Source organism: Melospiza melodia, chromosome 14 (genome assembly GCF_035770615.1).
Source record: "Melospiza melodia melodia isolate bMelMel2 chromosome 14, bMelMel2.pri, whole genome shotgun sequence".
NCBI classification, from domain to species: Eukaryota; Metazoa; Chordata; class Aves; order Passeriformes; family Passerellidae; genus Melospiza; species Melospiza melodia.
In genome coordinates, this window is record NC_086207.1 from 16,258,734 (window position 1) to 16,286,111 (window position 27,378).

General features: G+C 43.7%; 1 protein-coding gene across 1 annotated transcript; it reads left to right on the forward strand.

Annotated features, from left to right (window-relative positions):
• The first annotated feature begins 1,672 nt into the window (after nucleotides 1-1,672).
• On the forward strand, nucleotides 1,673-27,291 carry ITK (IL2 inducible T cell kinase). Its single transcript, XM_063168915.1, has 17 exons — nucleotides 1,673-1,858; nucleotides 12,445-12,549; nucleotides 13,483-13,564; nucleotides 14,663-14,791; nucleotides 15,427-15,467; nucleotides 15,828-15,979; nucleotides 16,414-16,479; nucleotides 16,647-16,701; nucleotides 18,842-18,921; nucleotides 19,567-19,703; nucleotides 20,375-20,449; nucleotides 21,138-21,309; nucleotides 22,061-22,277; nucleotides 22,973-23,037; nucleotides 23,121-23,239; nucleotides 24,514-24,671; nucleotides 25,181-27,291. Exons 1-17 carry the CDS (start codon nucleotides 1,688-1,690, stop codon nucleotides 25,250-25,252), a joined length of 1,896 nt encoding a protein of 631 aa, XP_063024985.1. The 5' UTR covers nucleotides 1,673-1,687; the 3' UTR covers nucleotides 25,253-27,291.
• The last annotated feature ends 87 nt before the right edge of the window (nucleotides 27,292-27,378 follow it).

Consider the following 27,378-nt stretch of genomic DNA (forward strand, 5'->3'; position numbering starts at 1 on the left):
CGCAGTTGCCAAGCCCCTTATCTGTGTATTTGATCAAATTGCTCCTTCTCCGTGCCCCTCTGAGAGCTCATCTCTTATCTCATGAACAGATCAAGCTGCCAATCACTGTGTTCAAAGAATTTCTTAGCTCTCCCCCCACCACTCACCACCTTGGTTAATCTGCTCTTCCCCCACATCCTCCATCTCCAGCAGCACCTCTCCTCTCAGGGGTTTCCGTGTTGGCTTCTCAACTCTGCTGTCCTGCACTCCTTCTTCTGTGCAGCTGCAAGGTCACACCCTTGTATTTCTATTTATATTCAATTTTTCTGATAAGATATCGTGTACATCTCTGCCAGCAGACTGCAAACCGCTTTGGCCCAGGCTACAAAGATTTTTCACCAAGTCCTTAATACCCTACAGTCAGTGTGAAGGGGAGACTGGAAAGAGTCAAAGTCCTAAACAAGTGTAACTAGCTAAAAATGCAATGCTGTTAAAAATTATCATTATAAGCTCAACTTTACTGACTCAACTTGAGTGAAATATTTGTTGATCCAGATCCAAGCCTTTTTGGGGGTAATTCACTGTTGCAGGCACAGTGAAATCCCTAAGTTTATCAGGGCATTCTACTGCCGTTTTTTGGTTCATTAATTACAAGAAAGGATCTTGAAGCATAATTTCAACCAGCAAATTCTCAAGCATAAGGAAATTTATGAGCACACACAAGTGGTCCCATATTTTGGAGGTGCAAGGTGTGGAATTTATCCAAATTGCTGCTTACACAAAGCTCAATCCCAAAAACTCACATCAAATTCTGCATATTTTGTACACGTGTTCTGCATGAGGCAGACTGGCTTGTAGAAGAATTGGGAAATTTGGCCTGAGTGTTCATCCTAATCTACAAATAGGTGTGAAATCCCCCTTGACAGCAGTGATGCTTTTTTAGGAGATCACACACTTGTGTCATCTGACCACAAGAGTTTTTTGGTACTCAGTCACTCTGCTGAGAAATGAAGTACAGGTTTACTGGACTTCAGCATGACAAATGTTAACAATTTGCTGCATCTTGTCTTCAGCAAGGCCACCATATTTATTTTTTAATTTTTTAAAAATTTACTTTAATTTTTATTATATATATAATAATTATATATAATATTATTATTATATTTTATATTATATATAAAATAATATATATATATTATATTTGTCCTTCTTTCTGTCCTATGGTACTGCATTGTCTAAAGCAAAGTCTCTACAAATCTGTACATAAAGTGCTGTATTTAAATTGTATTTTTATGGAAAATGCACATTCTTAATTAGCATTGAACAGGACACTCATCCTGTACATCCATGTTGGGTGCATGCATTTATAACTGTATATACCAGATAAGCCAGTAGGAGACAGATGCTTAATCATGCCACGTCCCTTTAATTTATCCTTAATCATTGATTCACATCTACTGCATGTCCCTCAAGTGTTATTTTTTTCCACAACATTTACCTTAGCGTATATTTCAACGTGTGCTGTTCACCTTATGGCTTCAGAGAGGATGTGGTTATGGTCTGACAGAAAGGAAGCTTTGCTGTAGATGGGAAGATAAAGCTCAAACGCACCTACGCTGCCTCTTGAACACTTTTTTTTTTTTTTTTTTATTAACTGCCTTCTTTCTCTTGTTTCTTTCTTTGACGGAGCACGCAGCACAGAGTTCCCATGTCCTGGGAGGCAAACATTCTTGGCTCAGCCATGAATAACTGTGTGCTCCTGCAGGAACTGCTGATCAAGAAATCCCAGCAGAAGAGAAGGACTTCACCCTCCAACTTTAAAGTGCGCTTCTTCGTCCTGACCCAATCCAAGCTGGCGTACTACGAGCATCGCCACGGGGTACGTCTGCTGTTTTCTTTCTCAGAGCAAGGATGAAATTTGTGTAATGGAGGGATGGATGCTAATGGAGGGAAGGATGGTCTTTGTTAAATTTTGTTAATTTTTCTGGTCCTTGCTACAGCACCGTGCACTGCAAATTGGTCAAATGGGTCATTTAGAGCTTCTGATCAGCAGGCATGTGGTGTGAATGGAGGAAGAAGACTACTCGACCAATTTATAGGAAAGATCTAGTTTTATTGTAGGAATTTGGCATGGTCTTGTGTGAGGTACCTGTGCCTGGCACCTCACATGGGGACAGCGTGACCTAGAGAGGCATATTATGAAGGTCACAAGTGTACCCCCATTTTAACTGTGAAAAAATAATCAACAGATCTTCACTCTCATACTTTTCTTCGGGGCATCAGGCTGATGGCTGGTAGGAGATCCATCTAGCATTTTAAAATAAATTCAGCTGCCACATGTAACGTGGGGTCTTTGGAGCTAGCTTCAGATGGGCTGTGATGATGAGATCCAGACTCAGGCCAGGCTTTGTTTCCCCAAGTTTGCATTTTTCTGATTTGCTAAATATGAAGAAAATTAGAAGTCAATCTGTGCACCCCATTGTGTTTAGTGCTCTAGTGAAGTGAGAATTATTCCCTTCTATTTAGCTGGATGTTTGCAGAGCCTTGTTAGGGTTGTAAATAATCTTGCTTGTTTTCCAGCAGTCCCTGAATGTGCTGTTAATCCATTATGTTTAGGCACTGTTCCTGTAGGCAGGAAAGAACTGTGCTGCCTTGGATCCAGCACTGGCAACTTCAGACCTTCTGATCTTGCTCAATTGCAGAAAATTAGTAGAAACAGAAACCAACAATAAAAGAAAAGCACGATGTGCCCTGGTATTTTATCACAACTGATTTGGCGTTACAAACCAGGTTTAAAGGTTAAAAGGTTTAAAGGTTTAACAGTCATTTTCACCTGCATGTCATTTCTCTCAAATATGCTAAATGAAATGTTTTTCTTGCTTATACTTTCTAGTCCTTGTTCTTCTCACCTCCATTTTAAACAGGACACTATTGATTGCTGCATACTGTGACTGTATGTGGTTCGAGACTATCTTTGTCTGGTCTCCAAACTATTTTTCAAATGTCATTTTCATAAGGTTTTAAATTCTGTTTTAACCATTCCACTTAAATATTCAGGCTAAATTTTGAAAAGCATTGAAATGATTTTTGTAGGTGTAGGTGTTTAGAGAAATGTTTGCTACTGGTTTTCTTTGATGCTTTCTGAGCCTTGGTGTGCTTAACATGAATTGAACGTAACTCTGACTAGATACTTTTGCAGTAGGTGTCTTGTCAGCATCTTTAGGGACTGAAACAGTTTGGAAAATCTGACTTGGTGACTTTCAGTGGGGCACAGACTTCACACGCTATGTGTTCGTGGAAATTTTCCCTCTGAGTCTTCCAAAAGGTCATTTAGGTGAGATGAGGGTTTGAGGTATTATCCACTTTATTTTATATATTATATATTTCAAAATATACATATTATATATGTGTAGACATATGTAGGTAAACACGCATGCAACTTTAGAACCTTGTGCGCATTTGAGATGTAGTGGTATATTTGTAATCACAGGGCTGATGTTCCATGAAATGCTGATTTTTCTTCTCACACAAACAAGTCTTCTCTCTCAAAATCAGGTTATTACATGAAAAGAATTTGTCACAAAATAGAGAGAGAAGAATTTGTCCTGTGAAGCATTCCCAGAACCAATCATTAGCCTCTTCAGTAATCAAAATCAGAGCATGCTGGTGAGACTCTGCTTGGTCAGGCCATTGCTTGCTCTGGAGAGGAAGGATTAGGGCAGCCCATGCAAGAACCATCTTGTTTTGTGCTCAGAATGGAAGGAACCCACACCATTTGAATCCACAGCCAGTGGAGGGAGGATTCCAATGATCCCTGCCCAGCACATGGGCTGTGCCATTCCCAGGAGTGCACCAAGACCAGGCAGCACATGCAGGTGTTGAACTCAGTGATCTGGTGCTCATTGTCTGGTGCAGTCCCTGGCACTGCTTTGCTCTGCAGTGCATCCACCAGGATGCTCTCAGATAATTTCTGGGGCTGGCAGAGGTCAGAGCAGGCTGTCACCATTGCCAGGGGGCAGTTTGCAGGTGGCCCTGCTCTGGAGGTTTAGGGACACTGCTGACAGCTGGCTGCAGTGATGGGGAGCATCCTCAGGTGCTATGGACATGGATGGGCCCATATCTGAGCTTTTAAAGCATGGATGTTCCAAGGGAGATCTCTGGGAATGTTTTCACCAAGGGTTTTCAATGGGTGTCTTTAAGGTCTTACCAACCTGTCTGGTGGATTGCTGTACTCAGAGTTTTGTACCTGTATAGTTCCCATCTCTCCAGTCCCTGGTCAGTCAGTAACAACAGCCTGTGCACAAAGTCAGGTAAAACAACTACTGAACTGCTTAAAGGTTTGAGAAGTCCCACTGATTTCAGTCGGATGACACAAAGTACACACTTATGCCTTAAGCTCTGGTTTATGCAGTCTGCCTGTATTTAACAGGATTTAACATTCTTTCTCTGCATTTTTAAATCAAAGGTATAAAACAACATTAATTTTTTGGTATCAGTCCAAAATAAGGAAATAAGCAGGCTAAAAGGCTACAGGGATATTTCTGCAAATGATACCCAAAGCTGTCAAGACAACTGACCTCATAAAGGCAGGGGTTTTTTGCAGTAACTGTAATGGCATTTTCACTGTAATTTTCATCTTTCTGCCACAGCTGACAGAGAGCACTGTTCTCCTCAGGGCCAAGCACACAGTGGCCCTTAATGTTAATGAAAGATATTTACATGTCTCATTAGGAGAATGAGCCCCCAATAACTGACAACAATAAGAAGCTGTGTTTTCTGGAATTCATTATGCAGTGCACAATGCAGAGCTGTCTTAACATAAAGCAAAGCCCTGATAACAGGCACATGTATTCAGCCCCCATCTCTGCTAAAAGACATCAGAAGTGCCTTTATTATAACATGCAAATCAATTCCAAAGGCAAAAATTATTTGTTTCAGGGTCTGATTTTGTAACTACTGTACATGTGAGTAAACAAGCACATGGGAGTAATAATTTTAACTATTCCAATGAGTTTGATCCTCACAACAATAATGGATAATTCAGGCACTGAAACTCTCAGGGTGCTGGTACACTTGCTGCTCTGCAAAAGCAGCAGAGAAGTGAATCCCTTTGGGGAGGTGTCTGGGACAGAGTTTCAAATATTCTTACTTAGATGCAGCAAAAGCACTCAAACTGGTGAATTATCTATACCCCCTCCATCCAACAGCTTATGGTCCTTGGTAAATCCTTCAGGCAAATAAATATTTTGAAATTTTATATCTTCATGCACTTTGGGGCTATTATTAGTCCAGCTGGTAAAGGCAGCAATGAAAGGCTTACCCATAAAAGGCCAAGTTCTTTTTTCATTTACATCAGTACAATTCTTCCTACACTGGTCAGATGCTCAGGAGGTCACACAAAATGACTCAGCCTTGTCCTGGGCTCTTTCATTCCCATCTTTGATACTCACATATAAAGATGGCAAAGATGGCACTTCAGTGGGCCTTGAAATCTGCTTTCAGTCTCTTGTTACATGAGAACAAAGGAATAAACTTGGCTGAAAAGACTTTTATCAGCATCCCAGAAATGCTCCAGCTGCTCTGTAACATTATCTACACGTGGGGCTGCTTGCAGCAGTCCAGCTACCCATGGGACAAAAAGCAGTGCTTTGCTCCTCTCTGAGTCCAGTCCTTCTCACCCTCATTATTCTACACAGAATCCAACTTGGTTTTTCCCCCAAGACTCTAATGTAACAGATTAAAACTTTTCTTCTGAAGATCTCTGTTCTAGTCTTCTTGTTAGAGTGGCCATTCAAACCATTTCTCATTGATTTCTGTATTCTGAACACCTTAGCAGGCCAAAAGGCTACAGGGACATTTCCCCTTAGCAGTCATGGAGCTGCAGTCCTCACCTAAAGGGAACTTATTTATGTTTTTAAATACAACCTTCCAAATAAATACATCTGACTAGATATGTCATTCTTCATAACCTGCCGTGTATTTATTAACTAGTACTGTTTGCATGCCAGAATTTGCAATACCACTTGTTTTCTGATGCGTATCTCCAACTAATTTATTAATAATACACATATCGCCCACAAAGAAGTCAGGCTTGGCATCTGCCTGCATCACCCTTTTCAATCAACTTTTATACAATAAAATCAATACAACCCTAAATAAGATGAAGATAAAGTACAAATCTGTGCCTTAATGTCTAGTACCTCTCTGAAAACTTAACAGGAATTTTGAATAATCCAAATTATATTATAGAAGTTGCTGGAGGATGAAGTTGATATTGTTTGTCACAATGTTTCTCGTTTCTATTGTGAAATCACAGAGTCATAGTAGTGCTGGTTGGAGAGCACTTCTTAAATTCTTTTTTGCCAGGATAAGATCAACACTCAGAGCAGGACTGTCACCAACACCAGGACAGGTTGGCTGTAGCATTGGCTGGCCACTGCTTCAAAGCCAAGGACAGAGATTCCACATCTTTCATCAACCTAGTCCAGTCCATCCTACTCAATATTTTTCTGAGTATTTGCAAAGTTCCTGTCTGTTGCTGTTCTCACTCACGACTCCTGCAGCAGCATCCTGATTTGGGGTGGTGATATTGTCTAGACAGGATTGCCTTGAGCAAAATGCAGGTTCTCTGTGTCTGGTGTCTGTGGCCTTTCTAACTGCACAAACATGTGGTAAAGTCTGGTAATAAAAATAGCTCCTTTTTTGCTGGAATAGCTAATTTTACCTTCCAGAATATGATTATAATAATTTTCTACTTACCCTTTCTGTTCTTGCCCAGTTTTGTTCCTACTAGGTCCTTTTCTGTGTATTTATTAGTCTTTAGTTTTTGAATAAATATTTTTAATTCCTTCTGAGCAATGTATTTGCAGCAAATGTCGGATACTTCCATTTTGTTTCAATTACAAAGCTCAAAACTTTCTTCTGTCAGAGAACATTGAGGATGTAGCAAAATCTTCAGCCTATGTTTTCTTTTTTATCTTTAAAAAGGAAAGAACACCTCCTAATTTAAATATATAACAATAAATATGAGGCTTCCTAAAAGTTATCATTTATTAGACTTCTCTATTGTGGTCATTTTCCGCTTCCAGTGCCTTTGCTTTATATTCTAATCATCATTGTAGCTTATTTTATTGCAATGCCTGCCTGTTGCTCTATACTCTTTCATCCTTTCTGGCTGTTTTTTAATTTTGGCCTTAAAGCTTAGTTTTTTTTCATGAAAAAAGTGATGTCATATAGTTGATTTAATTTAGCTTCTTTTCTTTCACTGAATCCTTCATTCACTGCAATCCACTGCTCCCAGTCTTTGCTGGAGTCAAGAACAGCTTTGAAGAAGCTAATATAGTATTCAGGAGTTGTTCCATGTGCTTTTATGTAACATAAAAGGCTTATTTCCATCATATTAGAAAGCTCATTTGAAAGCCAAGAATCTTCCTTTTTTTTTTCTTCCTTTTTTTTCCCCTTCTGTTTCTTGATGATGGCATTGATTTTCTTGTCCAGCCACTTGTGCTGTTGTAGAGATGGGCACCCTGATAGCCATCTTGGACAAGACTTGAGCCAAATGAATTTTGGAATTGGATTTGGTGGGAATACAAGGCTGGATTGGATCTATAGGATTGTGCAAGGATAGTAAATAGTTGAATGGAGGCATCTCAAGCACCAGTTGCAGATGGTTTTGTTATTTAACACAATTCTGTGTATTCTGCATCCAGGGTGCACCAACCCCTAAAACACCTTCATGTTCTTTAGATGTAAAAAATAGCAGTAAAAAAATTTATTTATTCTTTTAGTTCAAGTTGAAGGACAAAATATTCATGATGGACAGGTAAGACAGGCAGGCACATTAAGGGATTTAATTATCAAATATATGCAAAATACATTGGAGGTATTAAAATATAACACAACAGCCAGGGTTCTACAGGAAATCCCAGTGTTATCAATTATCATTCCTCTCCAACTTTCCTTTAGAACAGTTAGCATGACAGAAAATGCAAAATCCCTTACAACTTTCTTCTAAAAACCAATTTCTTCAATTTAGTTTTCAGATTAAAATTAAAAATCAGTTACATTGTTTTATTTCCTATAAGCCCTGAAACAGTGTTCCTAATGTGAGAAAACTCACATTTTTGTGAGAAAACTCACAAAATACCGAATGAAGATAGTGTCCAGGCAAAGTTGCTGTGAATCCAGTTTTCAACAGTTCTTAATATCCTAACTATTAATGAGAAATACAGCACATTCCACAGATAAGGAATATGATAAGAATAGAAAGAATTGTATCAACACAGTGTCCAAGGAGGTTCAAGTTCAAGCTCAGGTACTTTGGTTGGTGGAAAAATACTTTAGCAGGAGGGCTACCATTAAAAATAACTCCATCTTGTTCCAGTGGTATCTCATAAGCTTCTGGTTACTATTTCTACACCAAGAAATTCCTTTCCAAATTCTTTCAGAAGCTCAGCAAGGCCTGAAGAAAACTCTGAAAGGCAGGAACACGTCACTCATTGAAAAGGTTGATGCTGACCAAAGCAGCTGAGCTCTCTGCCATGGGCAGTTCCACCTTGCACAGCCCTCAAAATCAGCTGCTGCCTCTGTTCAGGCTGAACACTGAGCCCAGCTAGAGCAGAGAGACAGGGAACAGGTGACACAGGGTCAAAGCAAAGATCCTTCATCTACTTAATCACCAATTAAGAACTGCTCTTTTTAGTCAAGATGGTGAGTGAAAACAGGGAATGAACTTTGGCTCAGATTCTTACAAAAAACCCCAAACCCTGATGGTACAGAGAAGGTCATGAAATGCTTTCATTGATGGAAATGTTTTTGTGGTTGAGCTTGCTGAGGACTGGAATTTCCTACCTTGCTCCACCCCAGCTGTAAATCAGTTTTCCCCTGCCCTCCTGCCAAGGAGGCACTGCCAGCCTTGCCCAGGAGGGGATGCACAGGAGATGGGGAGGCAGGAGGTGAATACAAACACCATGGGCAAGGAAAGCCAAGCTGCAGCCTGGACAGCCCTCAGCAGGGACAGCTGCTGAGGAGTCTGGAGCCACATGAACCTCTGATGGCTTGGTTTTCCCCTCAGAAGAACAAAAGAAAGAAGACACAAGTTGTTATGCAACTTCAGAACGAAGCCAGCTTTATGCAGCACAGGGTGCTGCCTTCCTGCCAAGAAATGCTGCCTTTGGTCTCCTCCTCTGCTCCTTGAGATGAGGCTGTGCCCTCCCCTGCCTCTCCTCTCCCTTCCCTCTGCTCCCAGCCCTGGTGGCTGCACCTTTTCCCAGGGCCCTTTGATAAACACAGTGGGGCTCAGCAAAACCTCTCAGCACCCAGCAAGGGACCCTCAGCCCAAGCCCTCCCTGCAGAGCCTTTCAGCCCCGTATCTCACAAGATCTCAGAGCTTTGTGCAGCCTGAGGGTGCAGGGCCATGGTCAGGAAGTGTGATCACGAGTAGACCTGTGTCACCTGCAGCAGCCACTGATGGTTCACTGCCCTCTCACCATGAGCTCCACATCCCTGCCCCTGAGCTAGAGAGAAGTGATTCATTTTTTTGGATGAGTTGCTGTGCTGGTGGTTGGTTTTAGCACATGAGAGATGCCAGGCAGCTCATTCCTCAAGCAGGGACAGGGAAATGCCTCCTTGTGTTGCAGGGTAGAGCTGTGTCCGTTGTCCCATGGTCAATTATCCCAGCATCTAAAGCAATCAGGAACCACCAGAGTCATCTGGTTTATGCAGCAGAGACAAGCCAAAGGATTAATCAATGAAAGAGCTCCTGGAGCCATGTGGAAGTACCAAAGATGAAGATATCAATGCACTGGGCTTGTGATGCACCTGGCTCTTTTCAGAGCTGTTCCCAGAGTGGATATATTGCAAATCTTGGACCAAAAGGAATAAATCAGGATGGGCTGATCTGTAGCATGTGTGCTTCTCCCCCTGGCACAGCAGCCTGCCCTGGTTCTTTCCACACATGGCTCACAGCAGGACCACTGATGCTTTTACTGACCAGCCAGCTAAAACATCTACCCATTATACTCTGGGCAGACTGGATCAACAAATGGAGATGTGTCAGCATGTTTTGTCTCGCCCTTTTAGGAACAAGTCTCTGAGGTTTTTCAGAGGCCATTTTTAAGAAGCTTTTTCTCTCCCCTTCCTTCCAAATGGCCCTGTTGCTTTTGTTGGATTACAGTGTGGTCAAACATCACAAAAGCAGGGATATGTTTAGTTTCCAGCCCAGTTTCTGGGTAATGCTTGGTTTGTGAGTGGTAATTCCAGTTGTTTGTCCTGCTAGAGGACTGTAATTGCCTTCTATCAGCAGGGTCCCACCAGCTGGGGATCTGCTGGGCAGTGCTCTGGCTGTGAGGCACACACCAATGTGCTGCAACATGAGATTATGAGGAGCTTCCATCACTGAATTGTGTAATTAAAAGGAACACAGTGGGTCATGAGAGCTGCAGGGCAGCTGCACAAATCTCCTTGAGAAGGCTGGACCCTGTCTTTCAGCAGAGTTCAGAAAAGCATCAGCAATAACCAGTGTGCAGGGAAACAGCAGAGCCTGTGCCTGGCACAGCATCGCTTGCTAAAGCCTCAGGGGAGGAATGCATGTGGGTAAACCCCGGGACTTCAAAGGGAAGAGATGAAGGAGGGTTCAGCACTAACAAAATTGAAGGTTTTTATAGGATATAAATGGCTTTGTGCCTCATCAAAAGGGTAAAAGTCTCTGGGGTAGAACAAATGATAGAGGAGGTTTTGAAGAACAGAGGAAGCCAAGTCTGAAAGAAGTGACTAGATAAGAATGAAAGGAAATAAATGGTGAAAATGGGGTGCAGTAAGGCCTTCTAAGGCTTGCCAGCACTCTTGGGAGTTAATTGGCATTTACACTTATGGGTGCTTTAAAGCCTTGGGTTTACTGATTTAGGAGAATCCCACACCCCAGAGAGCTACACAGGCAGATGTCTACAGGAGACAGTCCTGGCAGTAAATCCAGAGACACTGGTTAAACTGCAAGCAAATACAAATACAAACCACAAATGCACCAGCCAAGGCCAGCAGCAGCAATGTGACACCACACTGTAATAATTTTCCTCTTTTGCCTCAAGTCCAGTTACACAGAAGCAAAACACCCAGCCAGTCGTGCAAGCATGAGGCTTGGGGAGCCCCAGGGCCTCTCTGTTTTGAGGCTGTTTGACAGTGCTTTGTGGCAAACCTCCCCCCGTCTCCAGAGGCAGGAGCTGCTGCCCTGGCTAAGGCTGAATTTAACTCTGAAAGGGGCAGAGGAGCAGAAGTGGGGCTGGCACAGTGATGGGGATGGCTGCTGCCAGGGGGCAGAGCTGCAGAGTGGGGGTGACAGAGGGGAAAAGGGGACAAGAGGGAGCTGGAGGGTGTAAAACACAAAGAGCTGGGGCCCAAGGGAGGCTCAGAAGGCTGCCAAAGTCTTGATGAGTGAGGGATAACCTGTGGCAGGTACAAGGCAGCAGCTGAAGTTCAGGCTCTGTCCTGCTGGCAGTGTTTGGAAAACAGAAGCTTTGCAGTGTTTTGGTGCTCTCAAACCTCACTGATTTCCGTCACGCTGTCCCAAAGCTGAGGGGGGGCACAGCTAGTGCTTAATCCCTGCTGAAAATGAATCAAAACAGGAAACCAGCTCACTCTGAAGAGCAACCTCGTGTAGGGGATCCTGCAGAAGCACCAGAGGCTGAGCCTCAGCTCCACTTCCACCAGCTGCCCTCACCCCTCTCTTGCAAAGGAGTGCCATGGGGTGAGGATTCCACAGGGAACAGGGTACACCAAGGCAGCTGGGATCCATGAATGCCTGCTCTTTTTACTCTTTCCCCACTGCCCATGCTGTTATTTGGGTACCTGATGTACCCAAACACCTGGTGAATGGAAGCATAGCAGAGGATGCCAGAGAAACAGCTTTGTTGGCAAGTTTTTGAGGATAATATTTATTTCAAAACTCCCTGTTGTTTTTTTCTTAGCTGAAAAGCCAGACGAAACAAAAATAGAGAAATGGTGTAGTTTTTTGGAAGACAGATACAGGAAAAATGTACATTTTGGATGAAATGAATAGTGTTGAAATTCTCAGTACCCAAACTTTTTAAATAAAATATTTATTGGTTTATAGCTTTTCAGTATGAAAAAGGGGTGTTAGTAAACTGAAAATTTAAGGAAAATAGTTCTTTTTTTTGGTTAAAAAGGGATTTCATTTTGCTGGAAGAAAAAAAGTAAAAACTGAATTTCAAATAGAGGTTTTGACTGGTGCTGAGTTGAAATATATGTATGTGCATATATTTATGTGTATGGGAATACATATAGTGATGCCCAATATAAGAATTACTCTTTAAATTTTTAATGTCTTACATAATCAGTTAATTTGCTTCTGCTCTATTAAAACTAAATCTCCCACGGCCTAACAGTCTGGTCTAATTATTCACTTAATCCACAATCATTAGCCTCAACCAAGTGCTTTCCTCTGTCTTTTAGAAAAAAAGGACTTTGAAGGGTTCAGTGGAACTTTCCAGGATTAAATGTGTGGAAATTGTGAGAAGTGACATCATCATTCCCTGTCAGTACAAATACCCTTTCCAGGTGAGTCTGTTTGTTGACCATACTGAGAGAGAAATCACTTAATTTTGTATTTCAGTAGCATTTCCTTCACAGTGCAGTCACTAATGAACCCAGCACTGGGTTCTTGATCAGAACCTTTACTCCAATTTAAGTAATCAAAAGTCAGTGAGGTTCTCTTGGTTTGAAAAGAAAGTGTCTGCTAAGGAAGGCAGGAGCCACCCCTGAAATGGAAAATGTAAAACCCTCCCTCTGAATTGTTATAATTTTGAAATTACGGGGCTCTCAGGCAAAGGTATGGGAGCGGGAATAACAATTCTTTATTAGGGAAGCAAAAAAAGCAAAAAAAAAGAAAAATGCATTAATACCAAACAACAGAGTCAGAATAGGACCTGACACCCTGTGTGTCAGGGTGGTTGCACAGTCCCATTAAATGGTGGCTGCAGCCCTCCTGCAGTGCCAGCTGTGGTTCTGCTGGAGCAGGGATCCTGTAGAAGGGTGGAGTTTTGCTCTGAAGGTTCAGAGATGCTAGAGATCGGCCTGGTCTTCCTCAGAATCCAGTGGGAAAGGGCTGCTCTGGGAATGCAGCGGGCAAAGGCTGCTGTGATCTTCCAAACCTCAGATTATATCCAGATAGGAATTCTTGGCTCCTCCCCCTGGGCGGAGCATCTCCCAATGAGATGATGTAATTTTATCAGCCATGCAGGGACACTCACTGCCCAATTAACAGAAGATAACTGTCCCATCAGATAGGAATAGAGCACACACACCCATTTCCAACCCAAGACAGAGGTCAAGAGCTGCGTCTGAGCAGCCCCTGCTACTTCCCCACGTCATCATTTGGCACGTAGCTTGTTGGTAACAGTGCTGCTGCCTCTTCCCTTGGGTGACTCCCTTGTGTCCAGTGCATCTGGGATTGCTTCTCATGGCTGGCTCCTTTCTGTACCCCCTCTCCAGATTGTCCATGACAGCTACATCCTCTACGTGTTTGCCCCCAACCGCGAGAGCCGGCAGAGATGGGTCCTGACGCTGAAGGAAGGTAAAAACCCCTCTGCCCACCCAGCTGAGGCTTATGTCTGACCAGCTTTGTGACAAATAATGCAGAGAAAATGAGCAGGAGGAGTCAGTGTCTCCAATCTCAGCAGTCAAAGTGTTTATAACCCAGGTAGCGGGTTATAAAATTGAAATGTTTGTAAATCTGTGTTTTTTCAGCAGACATGGGAATTTTGGATGGTTTATTTGGGGACCTTAATGTCTGTCAGTGTCTGCAGGGAGGTCCCAAAAGATGGACCAGCCCTGTTTGATGGTGCCAAGCAATGGGACAAGAGGCAATGGGCAGAAATGATGCCCAGGAAGGGTGTGAGGTCTCCCTGCCTGGGGATATTCCAGAACCATCTGTCCCACGTGCTCTGGGATGACCCTGCTTGAGCAAGGGGGCTGGACCAGAGACTCACTGTGGTCCCTTCCAGCCTGACCCATTCTGGGATTCTGTAATTTGTGTCTTTCTAGAATAAACTCTTAATAAATGACTGTAATTTGAGGTTGCTTCTTCAGGAAGAGGTGAGGATTCTCCTATGGCTAACTTTTTAAAATAACCTTTTCTACACAGAAAAATTTTCAGCTCTTAATAATAGTTTTTTTTGGTTAGGTGACAACCTTGTTAGAGAATCATGATTATTAAGGAACATTTTTGTGGGTAGCTTTCATTTCCTGTTCACCTCCTGAATTGTGTTGTGGTTCACTCACATGGTGCTGCAGTAACCAGCACTGGGGGCAGAGACAAGCTGAGTGCTTGGTGTGAGGAAGGTGTCAATTAGTTACATAAAAACTGCAACAGGCTTCTGTCACAGCTTTTTTCTGTTTTACAGCACTGCTGCTGTATTGTTCCCCCTGAAAACATTGTGCCTGATGGAGATATTGTGAAGTTCATGCACTGATTCTTGCAATCAGTTACTCCCCTACTCCAAGCTTCTGCTTTATCACCTCATCTCATTCAACATTTGTAGACTGTCCCCTCGTTTGGACAATTCTTCAAAGAGCAGATTATTTCCATTTAGTTCTAGACAACTTCTAGAATGAATGTGGATGCAAATAAATTCATTTCCCCCCTTCTTTTTATTCCCCCGATGTTTTTCAGAAATCAGATACAACAACAGTTTGGCTTCAAAGTGTCATCCAGACTTTTGGTTGGATGGCAAGTGGAGATGCTGTGCTCAGACAGAGAAGATGGCAGCTGGCTGTGTGGTATATGACCCCACCAAAAATGGTAAGGGACTTTTTAATACCATCCTGACATGGAAAATATTTATTCCTAGCAATAGTAGAGGATTGAATCTCTTTTGTACAGAACATCAAAAAATATTATGATAGATTTCCATAAAGAGACATTTTCCTGGCTTTTTCATTTGGCTTATCTTTTATTATCTTTTCTTCTGGCTTATCTTTTATTGTATGTGGAATTCTTTTTTTTGAATTCACATTTTCCTCTGTGTGATGCTTGGTTTTGGAATGAGATAGAGAAGTAAGAACTTGATCAGCTATGGTCAGTCTGTAAGCCATAACAACTTTCTCGAGATAAATGCATTCAAGAGTGCATTTTAACCAAACCAAACAAAACCATATTTCCTCTGTGGTTTCAATGGCCAAGCATAATCTTGAACACAAGTGGTCAATCATTCTTCACCAAAGAAACATTTACCTTGTATTTTTTACCTTGATGCCTTAACTAATCTGTACCCCAGTTTCCAAGCCCTGCTGAGACTCACTGTGTAGTTGGCAGGTCTTGTTCTCAAAGTCCAAAGCTCATTGTTCAGTGGGGTTGTATCAATTCATTGTATTGGTGGTTTCTCCCTTGGTTTTGTCCTCACCTACTTCAAATTATCTTTCTTGATTTCTTTTCAGCCTCAAAGAAGCCTCTTCCTCCCACTCCTGAAGATAACTGGGTGAGTGCACTGATGCTGTCCTTAGTGCCCTGCCCTGAGTGATTAACTACCAGTGGGGAATATGCCCTTATTAATGTTCACCACAGTGCAGTGACCTAAAATTTCACCTGTGATAACATTCCCTGGGCATTTTCTGTGCAACTGAAATTTTTATTTGAAATTCATTGTTTGAAAGTGCCAAAGATTCACTTGCTGCCACCACACTCCACTAAATGGTCTGGGGTGCTTTGAGGCTTTTAAACCCAGGGGACACCAGTGCTGCCAGGAAAATACCACCTTATAGAGCATGCCACTGCTTTTTATGAAGATTAATATTAATATGAATGTGACTGTGATGAGCCTTTTGCCTAATTTGTGCAGAAACTGTTGCTGGATCCAAGGGAAGCAGTGGTCATAGCCATATATGACTATGAAGCCCAGAACCCACAGGAGCTGACATTACAGTATAATGAGGAATATTATGTGATTGACAGCTCTGAGGAACATTGGTGGCTGATTCAAGATAAGAATGGGTAAGTCCCTTTTCAACAGCCAATGTGCAAATCCTTTCTAATTCCAGTTTGTTCTCCCATTAACATACATGTTTATTCCCTCTTGTTCAGCTTTTGCACAGCATCCTCTTATTTGCAGGGAAAAAGTGATGGAAGGTTATTTATGGTAACCTTCTTCCATTTGCTGTTGCTTCAGGCAGCTGAAGAAATGGATCTGAAAGTTAATTTTACAGCAATAAACAATTCAGGCTGATATTTGCAGTGATACACAGGAGGGAAAATCGTGAAACTCTCCAAGTTTAGAGGCACACTCAGTTGTTTTCTGATACACTCAATACCTCCCCACCAGCACTTTCATCATGCAATGAGCAAGCAAAGCTTTCAAGGCTGACTCCTACAGATGCAGAGAAAATCCTGTCTGTCAGCACACTCACCCTTGTCTTGCCTCTCAACAGGCATGAAGGCTATGTGCCCAGCAGCTACCTGGTGGAAAAATCACCTGAGAATCTGCAAGTTTATGAGTAAGTTGTGCCTGTGTTTTTTCCTTGTACCCTGGATTTGAAGCTACAAGCCTCAAATGCCCCCAGCCCAGCTGACATTCCACCCTGGGGATGCTCCATTCAGGAGCTCCTCAGGAGAAACTTTCCAGGCCTAGAAATGCTGACTCTGAGTCTTTTGATGTTTTCAGGTGGTACAATAAGAACATCAGCAGGAGCAAGGCAGAAACACTGCTCAGGGAGGAGGTAAACCAGTGTTATCTACGGGGTGGATGGGAAATAATAATTAATTAATGACAAATGAATCCTGCAAGGGCTGCTGTGTGTAAGAGAGATGAACCCTGGGTTCCTGCTCTGTTTGTGCCCTTAGTGTGTGATATGAGATAAAGGACCACCAGCACACCTCCCTTATCCCCCTGTTAGCTGAGCATGGATGGAGCTGTGCCATCCAAACACACCCAGTAACTGGGACTGGAGGAAAACACTGCTTCAGAGCACTGTGCCAGCTGAAAACTGTGATTTTAGCTCATCTTTTCTGTCTCTGCAGGAGGCCTGTGGATGCCAGTAGCTCTCTGAAAATCTAACCAATCTTGTGCTGAAGTATTTTGGGTGAAAGCCAAAAGTATGGCTGTGGGTTTTGTTTTTTAATTGTGTGTGTGCATGTAAGCACACATCTTTAATTTTTCAGTTGAGCCAGAGTTTTCCAGTGAAGATTGTACTGAAAACACAAAGAATAAGCTTCTTGTTCAAATTTTCCATACAAACACAACCTTAATTTTTAAATCAGCTCTTACATTAGCAGGTGGCCCTGTTAATAAACACAAATAAAATGTTCCTTCCTGGAACAGTAGTATTTTATGGAAATAGCAGCACTTTTGTGCTGTTTTAAAAATTCTTGTACAAAGTACTAGAGAAAAAGTCCACACATGGTTTAGTGATCTTATTTTTTCTTTCGGTCCTACCAGTACAACTTTTCTGTGGTAACTACCCCCATGTGGCTGCAGAGACTTTTTGTTCAAAGCCTTGCAAGCCTCACAGAAACGTGGCCAGGTTTGTGAGTGATCTTTGGCCAGGCTTGGTGTCAGCTGGGAACGGAAGAATAGAGCTCAGAGTGACTTGGGTAGGATGCTGCCTCCAAAACCTGCCCTCCTCCAGTCCTGAAGCCCTCACTGTGTGTGATTAAAGGCTTCTACAGCAGCAGAGAGACTTTCTCAGAGCTCTCCTGGGCCAGATATTGTGTGGTGCAGATGTTGTGCAGACAGTGAAGGGCCAGCCCTGGAAGTTCACAGCTCAGCAGGCTGATCCCACCTGGGCAGAGCTGCACAGCCAGCAGCTCATTCCTGGGGATGCAGGAGCTCAGCCCCTGTGTTCAGCTGGAGCTGATCAAAGCTCGAGGGAAGGAGGCCCAGCCAGGGTGCACTTGGTGGATTTGCTCTGCATCAACTGTTGTGGGTGGGTGGAAGACTTAAATGGAGGAGACCTACCATGTAAAGCAAAGGAGGAGGGAATGAAAAAAATCAGGCACTTGGGATGCCAGAAAATCTTCTTTATCTGCAAACAGAAGAAAAATGTGAGGTTTATTACCAATATATAGGTCAGTACAGCACATTCCAGCCAAACTGTGATGTTAAATCCCCTTTGCCATCTGATCTATCTGGGCCAGTGGGATCATGCCCTGTGAGGCATTTTAGCATTCAGATGAGTGGAAAACAATGACAGTGAAAAGTTAAAAAGAAAAATTGTTCTGTGAGTGCCAGACTGCAGGAGGATTGCTTTCTTACCCATTTTTGTTTAGATGCTGAATGACTGGTGTACCTGTGAAAGGACAGGATCATGTCCAAGGTTTTCCAATTTGGGGTACATTGGTAAATTATCATTCCTACACTCCCATATGGATTCTCTGGTGCTGGATAAACTGTGATTTGTTCTGTGGCTGCTCGCTTCACAGGGAGCACTCACAGGGGTTTGCCTTTCCACTTGGCCACACATTTCATTGAGCATGTGTTCTGTCAGATAGGGCTGAGGGCAGTCAATGGATTCAGAATTTCCAGAGGAGAGGTTTGGAGGGACAAAGAGGCACACCCACATGTACTCAGCACAAGTGCCTGAGTGTCATTTCCTCTGAGAGCTCTGAGAGGAAGCTGAGGTAAAAGCACCTAACACCCAAGAGAGACCTGCAGGCCCTGGGCAGCTGCCAGAGCTGTGCATGGAACACACCAGGCTGTCAGTGGGGTGATGCCTCTTTATTTTCCTATATGTTTAGCACATCTTCATGACAGGGCTGAAATAAGCACAGCTTTGCCCCCAGCCTACTTCTTTTTTTTTTTTTTTTTTTTTTTTTTTTTTTCCATTATCTCTCTAACCAGTTTTCTTTCCTTTGTTCCAGGGTAGAGAAGGGGCCTTCATGGTGAGAGATTCGAGGCAGCCTGGCATGTACACAGTCTCTGTTTTCACCAAAGCATTGAGGTACAGCTGAGCTCAGCAGCTTTTCACATCAATTACATCAATGAAATGGCTTCTCTGAGTGTGTAATCTCTGTATAGTTGTTTTGGCATTATAACGAGAGAGCAGAAGGCTCATGAAAATGATAGAGGGAAAACACTTCCAAAAAAGGCAGAAGAGTCAGCTGCCAGTCCCAAAGTGTATTAAAGGCTCCACTTCTCCCTGAATCTAAATATGTGCCCATAAATAGTCCTTTGGACATCACTGGGGTTGTCATTCTGATGGCATTGTCCCCTGAACTGAAGTGTCAGTGGGACAGGGTGGGCTGTGTGCTGGACTCACCAGAGATGGGCAGTGCAAGGCAGGTGAAGGGGTCTCAGTGATGGGGCAGAAAGTTTTGTTTCACAAAGAGACAGAGAAACTTAGCATACAACCTTCTCTTATCAGGAAACCTCAGCCTTCCTCTCGAGATGAGACCTTCTGCCAGTGAGAAGGAGAACATACAAATACCCAGAGTTCATTAGCAACTGCAGCTCACTCCTTGCTCTTCCCCCATTCCTTCTGGGGGAAGGTTCTCCCCTCTGCTCACTTGTTTCTGTTTATACCCCAAATCCCTGGTTTTTTTTGCTGCAAGCTATTTTCTCTCAAAGAAAACCCCCTCTTTTTCAGCACGGACAACAATCCTGTTATAAAGCATTATCACATCAATGAGACAACTGACTTTCCCAGGAGATACTACCTGGCAGAAAAGCACGTGTTTGACTCCATCCCTGACCTCATCAACTACCACCAGCACAATGCAGCAGGTGAGAGAGGCTGAGCAGAGGTGTTGCTGGTTTGTCAGGTGACTGTTTTGAATGAAGGACTCCCAATGAAGGACTCTGTCCTTACAATGAAGTGTTAAATGGCTTCACTTTTTCTCCTACTTATTCTGAAATGGGCATTTCAGGCCAGTTTCCAGCATTACATCCTCATCTGGTTGTCCTTCTAAGGCTGACCATGGCCAACACAGATGTCATAATGACATATTATAGAGAGCTCTGGGGATGCATCACCACTGCCAGGCCAAGCTATCTGGAATTACACTGCAGGGCCTTCTGGAGGTGATCCATCCATGATTTGACACAAAGTCAAGGACATGGCCAGTATCCATAACCAGACATGGTGATTCCCATCCCTACAGTCTAGGAGTACCAAGGCAAACACTGGGCTTCAAAAACACCCTATAAATGCCAAGTATCATTTGGAAATTCATCAGAGTTTACAAAAACTCAAAGCTCTGGAGGTGAAAATGGGAAATAACCTGAAGGCGCTCAGAACTGGCTTCCTTCTCTCAGGCAGGAAACCAGAGCCTGCACAGAGGTTCAGCTGCCCTCAAGTGGAGCTGAGAACTCAGTGCAGTAAATCTGCGCCTCTGGGGTGGTGGCAGCCAGGCTGCCATGGCTGTGCAGTAACAGAAGTGTCCCCGTGTCCCCAGGTCTCGTGACGCGGCTGCGATACGCGGTCTCCTCCTGGAGGAAACAGGCCCCCATCACCGCAGGGCTCAGCTATGGTAAGGGTCTGCCATCACTGCATGGGAATCACACTCCTGGCTGGCTGGCTGGCTGGGTGATCCTGCACATCCCCATGGATATTGAGGAATATTTCTGTGGTTGCAGCCACAATAAATGGCTTTCTTCAGGTCTCTGTTCACCAGCTTGTCATCTTTGTCATGGCTGTTGATAAAGGACTGAACTGATCATGCAGTGCCTTGAGGGAGGTGATGAGAACCCCAGGGTCTCACTGAAGTCAACATTCAATACCAAAATGAATGCTGAACAAAGGGGATGGAAATGGGATCACAGAGTAATTTGATGAAAGCTGAGTCCCTCCTGAAAGATGCCTTCATTTGAATATTGTTGTCAATAGAATTTTGCTGGTATCATCTTTATTGTAATTCTTGGAGACTTCAAAGCAACTCAAGCCCCATGTTGTGCTGCACATAAGCATGGTAAAAACAATCCTCCCTGAAGAACTGGATAGGCAAGACAAAGGAGGGAGAAAGGGGATGTTGTTGTTCCTACCCTTGAACATGACCTGCAGCATGGACTAGTCAAATGAGCTATCAGAGGTCAGACAGGCAATTTGAGGGAGAGCCAAAAAGTCTCACTTGGAGTCCTGCCTCAGTGTTTAACCCACAAAAGCTTTTTGCTTGCCATTCTACTGCTCAGTCCTTACTCTTTCTCCCTTGCAACCAACAGGAAAATTGGTCATTAATGCCTCTGAGCTCACCCGTGTGCAGGAGATTGGCAGTGGTCAGTTTGGGGTGGTCTACCTTGGCTACCTGCTGGACAAGACCAAAGTAGCCATAAAGACCATCCGAGAAGGAGCAATGTCTGAGGAGGATTTCATTGAAGAAGCCAAAGTCTTGATGTAAGTGGTAGATTCACCATGACAATCACACCCTGTGGGATTTGTAACACTGAGCAAAAGTCAGGAATCTGAGTAGGGAATTCAAACTTGGATTATCTGCTATGTATCTTAATAGTAAATAGACTGGTGAGCTCTGGTGGATACAAAGGAAGGCAATTCAAAGTGTAGGTGAATTATTGTGCTTCCAAGTCTATCAATATCCAGAATGGTCTTCCAGATTTCTGCTATTCAGGAAGGCAAGGATAATTGATGGTGCATTTTGGAGAGCAAAGTGTTTTTTCTCAGAAAAGATCTCTTAAAACTTAAGTACAATTTCATTGAAAAGCCTTACCTGTAAAATGTTTTGCTTTGCACAATTGAATATATTTGTCTTTGGTTTTATTGACTATTTTTGCTTTTTTTGCATTTCCTTCCCAACAAGACAGACAGAAATTGATTTTATTTTTGTTTGAATGGTTTTTCTAGTAGAAAAATCTTTTGGTGACCACTGCCATTAAAATGGGATGATATTTAGTCCTTGATCTGCACATCTGCAAAGCTGGCAGTGTATTATATACAGCAATTTATGCCACTGCCATTAAAATGGGATGATATTTAGTCCTTGGTCTGCACATCTGCAAAGCTGGCCTTTGCAGTGAGCTGGGAGCAGCGCTGTGGCATAAATTACTGTACATAACACACTTGCTGTGAGGATAGAGCTGGCACTGAGCCTATTTCAGCCTCTTCCCCACCCTCCCTCCCTGCCCCACAGGAAGCTGTCTCACCCCAAGCTGGTCCAGCTTTATGGTGTGTGCTTTGAGGAGGCTCCCATCTGCCTGGTGTTCGAGTTCATGGAGAACGGCTGCTTGTCCGACTACCTGCGGAGCCAGCGGGGCAGCTTCTCCAAGGAAACCCTGCTGGGCATGTGCCTGGATGTGTGTGAAGGAATGGCTTACCTGGAACAAAACTCTGTCATCCACAGAGACCTGGTATGTTGAAGCTTTTTCCTCTGCTGTCTTCCTCAATTTCAGCTTCCACACTCCTCCTGCCTGTCTGTTTAGAGGGGATCCTGTGTCTGTCCTCACTGCAAAAGCAGCACAAATACTTTAGGGGAAAAAAAACACAAAAAGCCCTGGAGGACTGATCACTGATCAATCTATTCCCCTTAACTGGTTTTGGGAGAGAAGAAACAAGCCATAAAATTTGTCTTTTTTTCCTGACTGGACTCTGGCTCCCCAAGAGCCACAGTACTGACACTCTTCATGTCTAAAATCAGTGAAGATGACAAAAAGACCTGTTCTAGCATAAATCATGTATAAACATGCACTGATGATAAAATAGCTTTAATTAAGGGGTTTTCAGTCAAGCTCCATCAGTCACTGCTGCAGTTTCATTAGCCATGCAATGACTGTGAGTAGCTGTGGCTATTTTAGGGTCTTGCTCCACCCTTTCTGGGCAACAAGGGCCTGTCAGAGTGGTGCTTGAACAGCTTTTCTGGCAACAGGATCATGCTGCAGAGTGCACAGAAAGCATGAGAAGCTCAGGGGTTTGTCCTCTGCATGGCACAATGTCACTTTGATGCTCCTTTTTAAGCACAATCTGCTCTTCCAGGATAAAAGCCCCTGAGTGGCTGTGACAGGGTTTTAGCTCTGACCTGATGCCTTTGCACCTTGCTCTCTTGCAGGCTGCCAGGAACTGCCTGGTGGGGGAATCCCACGTGGTCAAAGTGTCTGACTTTGGGATGTCAAGGTAAAGCACTGGGGCTGTGCACGGTCCCTTGGGGCTGTCACAGGATGGGGAACTCAGCATTCTCCCGTCTTTTCTTCTCCCAGGTTTGTCCTGGATGATCAGTACACCAGCTCCACAGGCACCAAGTTTCCAGTCAAGTGGTCTGCCCCAGAGGTTTTCTCCTACAGCAACTACAGCACCAAATCTGACGTTTGGTCGTTTGGTAAGGAAATCTTGTCAAAATGGAGAAAATTCAACAGCCCCAGCTGGGAAAAACAGAGGGCTCAGTGTTCAAGTAAACTCTCCTCAACACTGCATCCTCCAAGGCTGTGTTGCCTGAATAATAGCTTAGAAAAGCAAGCCTAAATCATTCAAGTGAAAGAAAGGGAAAAAATCATACTACTCTTCAGAACTCTTCAAATATTGCCAATTTAATGTATTATACCTGTGCAACTCTATATAAAATAGCAAATAATGAGCTCTGTTTCATGCTGACATAGCAGGAGTGTCCAAGAAAAACAGAGTCACTGAGAGAGGAGAGGAGAGGAGAGGAGAGGAGAGGAGAGGAGAGGAGAGGAGAGGAGAGGAGAGGAGAGGAGAGGAGAGGAGAGGAGAGGAGAGGAGAGGAGAGGAGAGGAGAGGAGAGGAGAGGAGAGGAGAGGAGAGGAGAGGAGAGGAGAGGAGAGGAGAGGAGAGGAGAGGAGAGGAGAGGAGAGGAGAGGAGAGGAGAGGAGAGGAGAGACATTTAGGCACTCCATCTCTCTGCATGTCACTCCTGAGGCACTGATGCCTCACTCAAACCCCCTGCCCTTCCAAATTTGCTCGGCTGACTCCATTTGCTTTATGCTGATCTGAAAATGTTATTTCACTGCTCACACTTCTCACCTCATTTCCTGCTCCACAATGCATTGTTTGACCATTTGTGTCCATTCTTTGCTCTCGCTTCTGGACCCTCACAGATAAGGGCACTGCTGTGTGTTTTTGCCCAAAGCCATAACAAAGGCTGTGGATCTGGCACACTCAGGGCCCTGGCCCCTCTCCAGCCCACACAGTGAATGGGGCAGTGTGCTGTGCACAGCTCACAGTCAATGGGGTGCCACTCAGCCCTGGGGCCAGCAGTAAATAATGCAGGATTATAACCTTTGCTAGTCTGTGCCTGTGAATTCTGTGCTTCCCTTGCCCTTTGCTGGCTGAAGCTGTGGCTGGGGCTGTGCACTCCGGGGGTGGGCTTTGAGCAGCACAGCAGGAGCTGGATGTTCATGCCCTTCACAGATTTAACAGAGGGAGGCTTCAGAGAGCACCAGAGTCCTGGCTGGCATCCTCAAACTGTACAGCTGTGTTAGGGCCTGGGTTTTCAGCTCTCTACTGAGAATCCAAGTGAAAATGCTTTTCCAAGTAACTGGAAAATGTTGAGCTGCAGAGAAGAGCAGGTGGAAAGTGGCCCTGCTGAGGATTTTCTTTGTCTCTTTGTGATTTTTTCCTATTTGGTTGCTTTAGGAGTGCTGATGTGGGAGGTGTTCAGTGAGGGTAAAATCCCCTATGAGAATCGCACCAATGCAGAAGTGGTGGAAGAAATCAATGCAGGATTTCGGCTCTACAAACCCAAGCTGGCCTCCAAGGCAATTTATGATGTGATGAGCCACTGCTGGAGGATGGTGAGTATTGTACTGGAGAGCCCTATTTCCCAAAGAAAATAACTCCCTTCCCCTTGGCTTTAAGGAGGAGAGAGACTTGTGCACTCCACATGCTAACAGAAGATAAAATCCTGGAGGTGAAGCACTGCAGCTTTCATCTGCACTAGCAAGCAAACTCTGGACTCTCTGCCTTTTATTTGACTTCACTGAGAAGCCCATGCAGTGCACCTAACTCAAGTTAATTCCACAGTTTCCTTGCTAAGATGGCTGTGGCTCTGTGGGGCTGAGTTCTAAGGGGGGTAAAAATGACAAACCATTACAAGGTACTTAATGTCCACCAAGCCAAATTCACTGGTAATAGAAAAGAAACATTGCACAAGGAAGTTGGTTCTTCCAGTGGCATTTTCTCTATAGGGGTAGATTGTATTTTTGTTAATACTCAGTTTCTTCCCAAGGTTTTCCTTGCTAACCTTGCCATTCCTCTCCAGCTGACATTAATGTTCTTCCTCTCTCTTCTCTCCCTTGCTCAGGGGAAAGATGAGCGGCCATCCTTTTCTCTTCTGCTGTTTCAGCTGAGTGAAATCTCTGAGTTTGATGTGTAATCATGGCACTGCGTGCTCAGCACAGCCAAGAGAGTTCTGAGAAGAGAGAAGGCTGGATTTTCCCCAAGAAAGCATTAACAGGAATCCTCTCACCATAAACACTTGCCATATGCCTGGGGAGAAGGAGAGGGCAGAGGCTGGTACTTCCAGACAGACAAGATGTCCCCAGGCTTTCCAGAGCCTAGACAGACACAGGCTTTGGTTTGGCCAAGAGTGTGGTTTGCATCTTAAAACCAGAAGTGACTATTGAGCATGGATCCTGAACCCCACAGTCCAGCAAGGTGTTTCTCCTGAAGAGACAGCCTCAAAATTTAGAGATCTGACGTTGCTGTTCTATTTCTGTGAACTCCCAAATGAAGGTCTTCCCTGGAGGGAGATTAAAAAAAAAGCTTTCTTTAACTGAGGAGGAAGGTTTAGGCATTTCCCGGGCTCTCTAATTCAGAGTGGGCTGGACCTGAAAGCTCTGAACAGGAAAAAGCCTGGGAGACACAGAAGCAGGCTGGATTCAGTGACTGCATTTCTGATGCTGGTATTTCAAGGTGGTTTTGTTTTCCCTTTGCATGATTTTCCCCACAACTGTGGCATAACAGGAACAGGATTTGGATACCTGCTAAGCTGAAGTGGTGTCTGTGTGTGCACACGAGTTTGTGAGGGAGGAAGAGAAAAAGAAATGTATGTGATGAAGAGTCTCGATATTCTCTCAAAGTGCATTGTACAGTGAGTGGAAAAATGGGACTCTGATGCAAATGAAGACGTTCTTGGAGGGAGGAAGTCAAAGCTGAATGTTTATATTGATTTTTTCTCTTCAGTCTTTCTACATCAGAAGATAAATGTGTGACCTCCCCCCAAATTCTTTGTTCAAAGTACAGAGGAGCAAGCAGTGCAGAGTGTTGTGTGTTCCCAGAGTCCCAGGATCTGATTCCCTGTGAAAGGTACAGGAATCTACTCCTGGACTGGTGCATTGGGCAGGAAGGAGCCAGAGTGCTCAGGAGGGAGCCAGGAGGAGAAAACATGCAGAGTCTGTGCTCAGTGCACCAGTGATCATGAGAACTTTAAAAAGTAACAGAACCACCACAAGTAAAGACTTCTCCATCTCTTCTGTGAACAAAGGCACTGACTAAACAAAAGTCCAGTGTGAATGCTGTGCCTGGGTTCTTCCTCCTCAAGGAGTTCCACAGTATGTGGTGACAGCAGAAGGTATAAACAAAATCCCTCTCCTGGTATTTCCATTAAAATCTGTGGTTTCACTGCAAGACAGAGGCACTGTTTTGACATAACTGACATCAAACCCAAAGTGTGGGTGTTGGTGTCCTGCAGAATTTGTAAATAAGGTCAGGACTTTTTGCTAAGCATTAACAATCACTAGGGAAGTCAGGAGGGCTCACAGATGATGTGTGCAGACATGCAATATGTATTTTTGATGCTTCTCTGTTTGGGCAGGTGAGAACATGAGGAAACCTTACACGACAGCAGCTTAAAAAACTCTGAAATGCAAACTTCCAGCAACAACCTCCTGTCTTTACACAAGTCAGGTTCAATTATGTTTGCCAACAAAAATGGAACAAGGAAATAATGTAATCCCATGATCTCACATATCCTGTGTCAAATTATTTCTTCATAGAAGGAGGCTTAATTTTTGATATTTTTCAAGCTCCTTGTTCTACAATGGCTTTTAGGAGCCAGAATATCTTTTCAGGCATGTGGAAATGGGCAAGGCATCAGTTCCTGCCTTACAAATCTCCTCTGTCACACTGTGACAGGGGTGTCTACAGGCTCACAAAGTTCAGCTCACTGCCCCCACCATCCTTGAAGGACCCAGGGGTCTGCTGAGCATGAGGACATTGCTGTTAAGGAGCAGCAATATTGCTCTGCTAGCTGATATTTCTGAGGTTATATTTATATTTGGATAAGTGTAATATTTATTAGCTAGAGTGGGTTGCACAAAATATTATTGTGATGGTTTATGTTCAGTTTTATTTTTCAGTCTTTCTATGCACACAGTGTGGATTTTTACAAACAATAAAATTGCTGAGTCCCAACTGTGACTTTCACTGTATCTGAGTAAAACTGCAAAAACCATGCACCTATAATCAAATCGCCTCCACCAAGATGCAAACAGGCCTGTT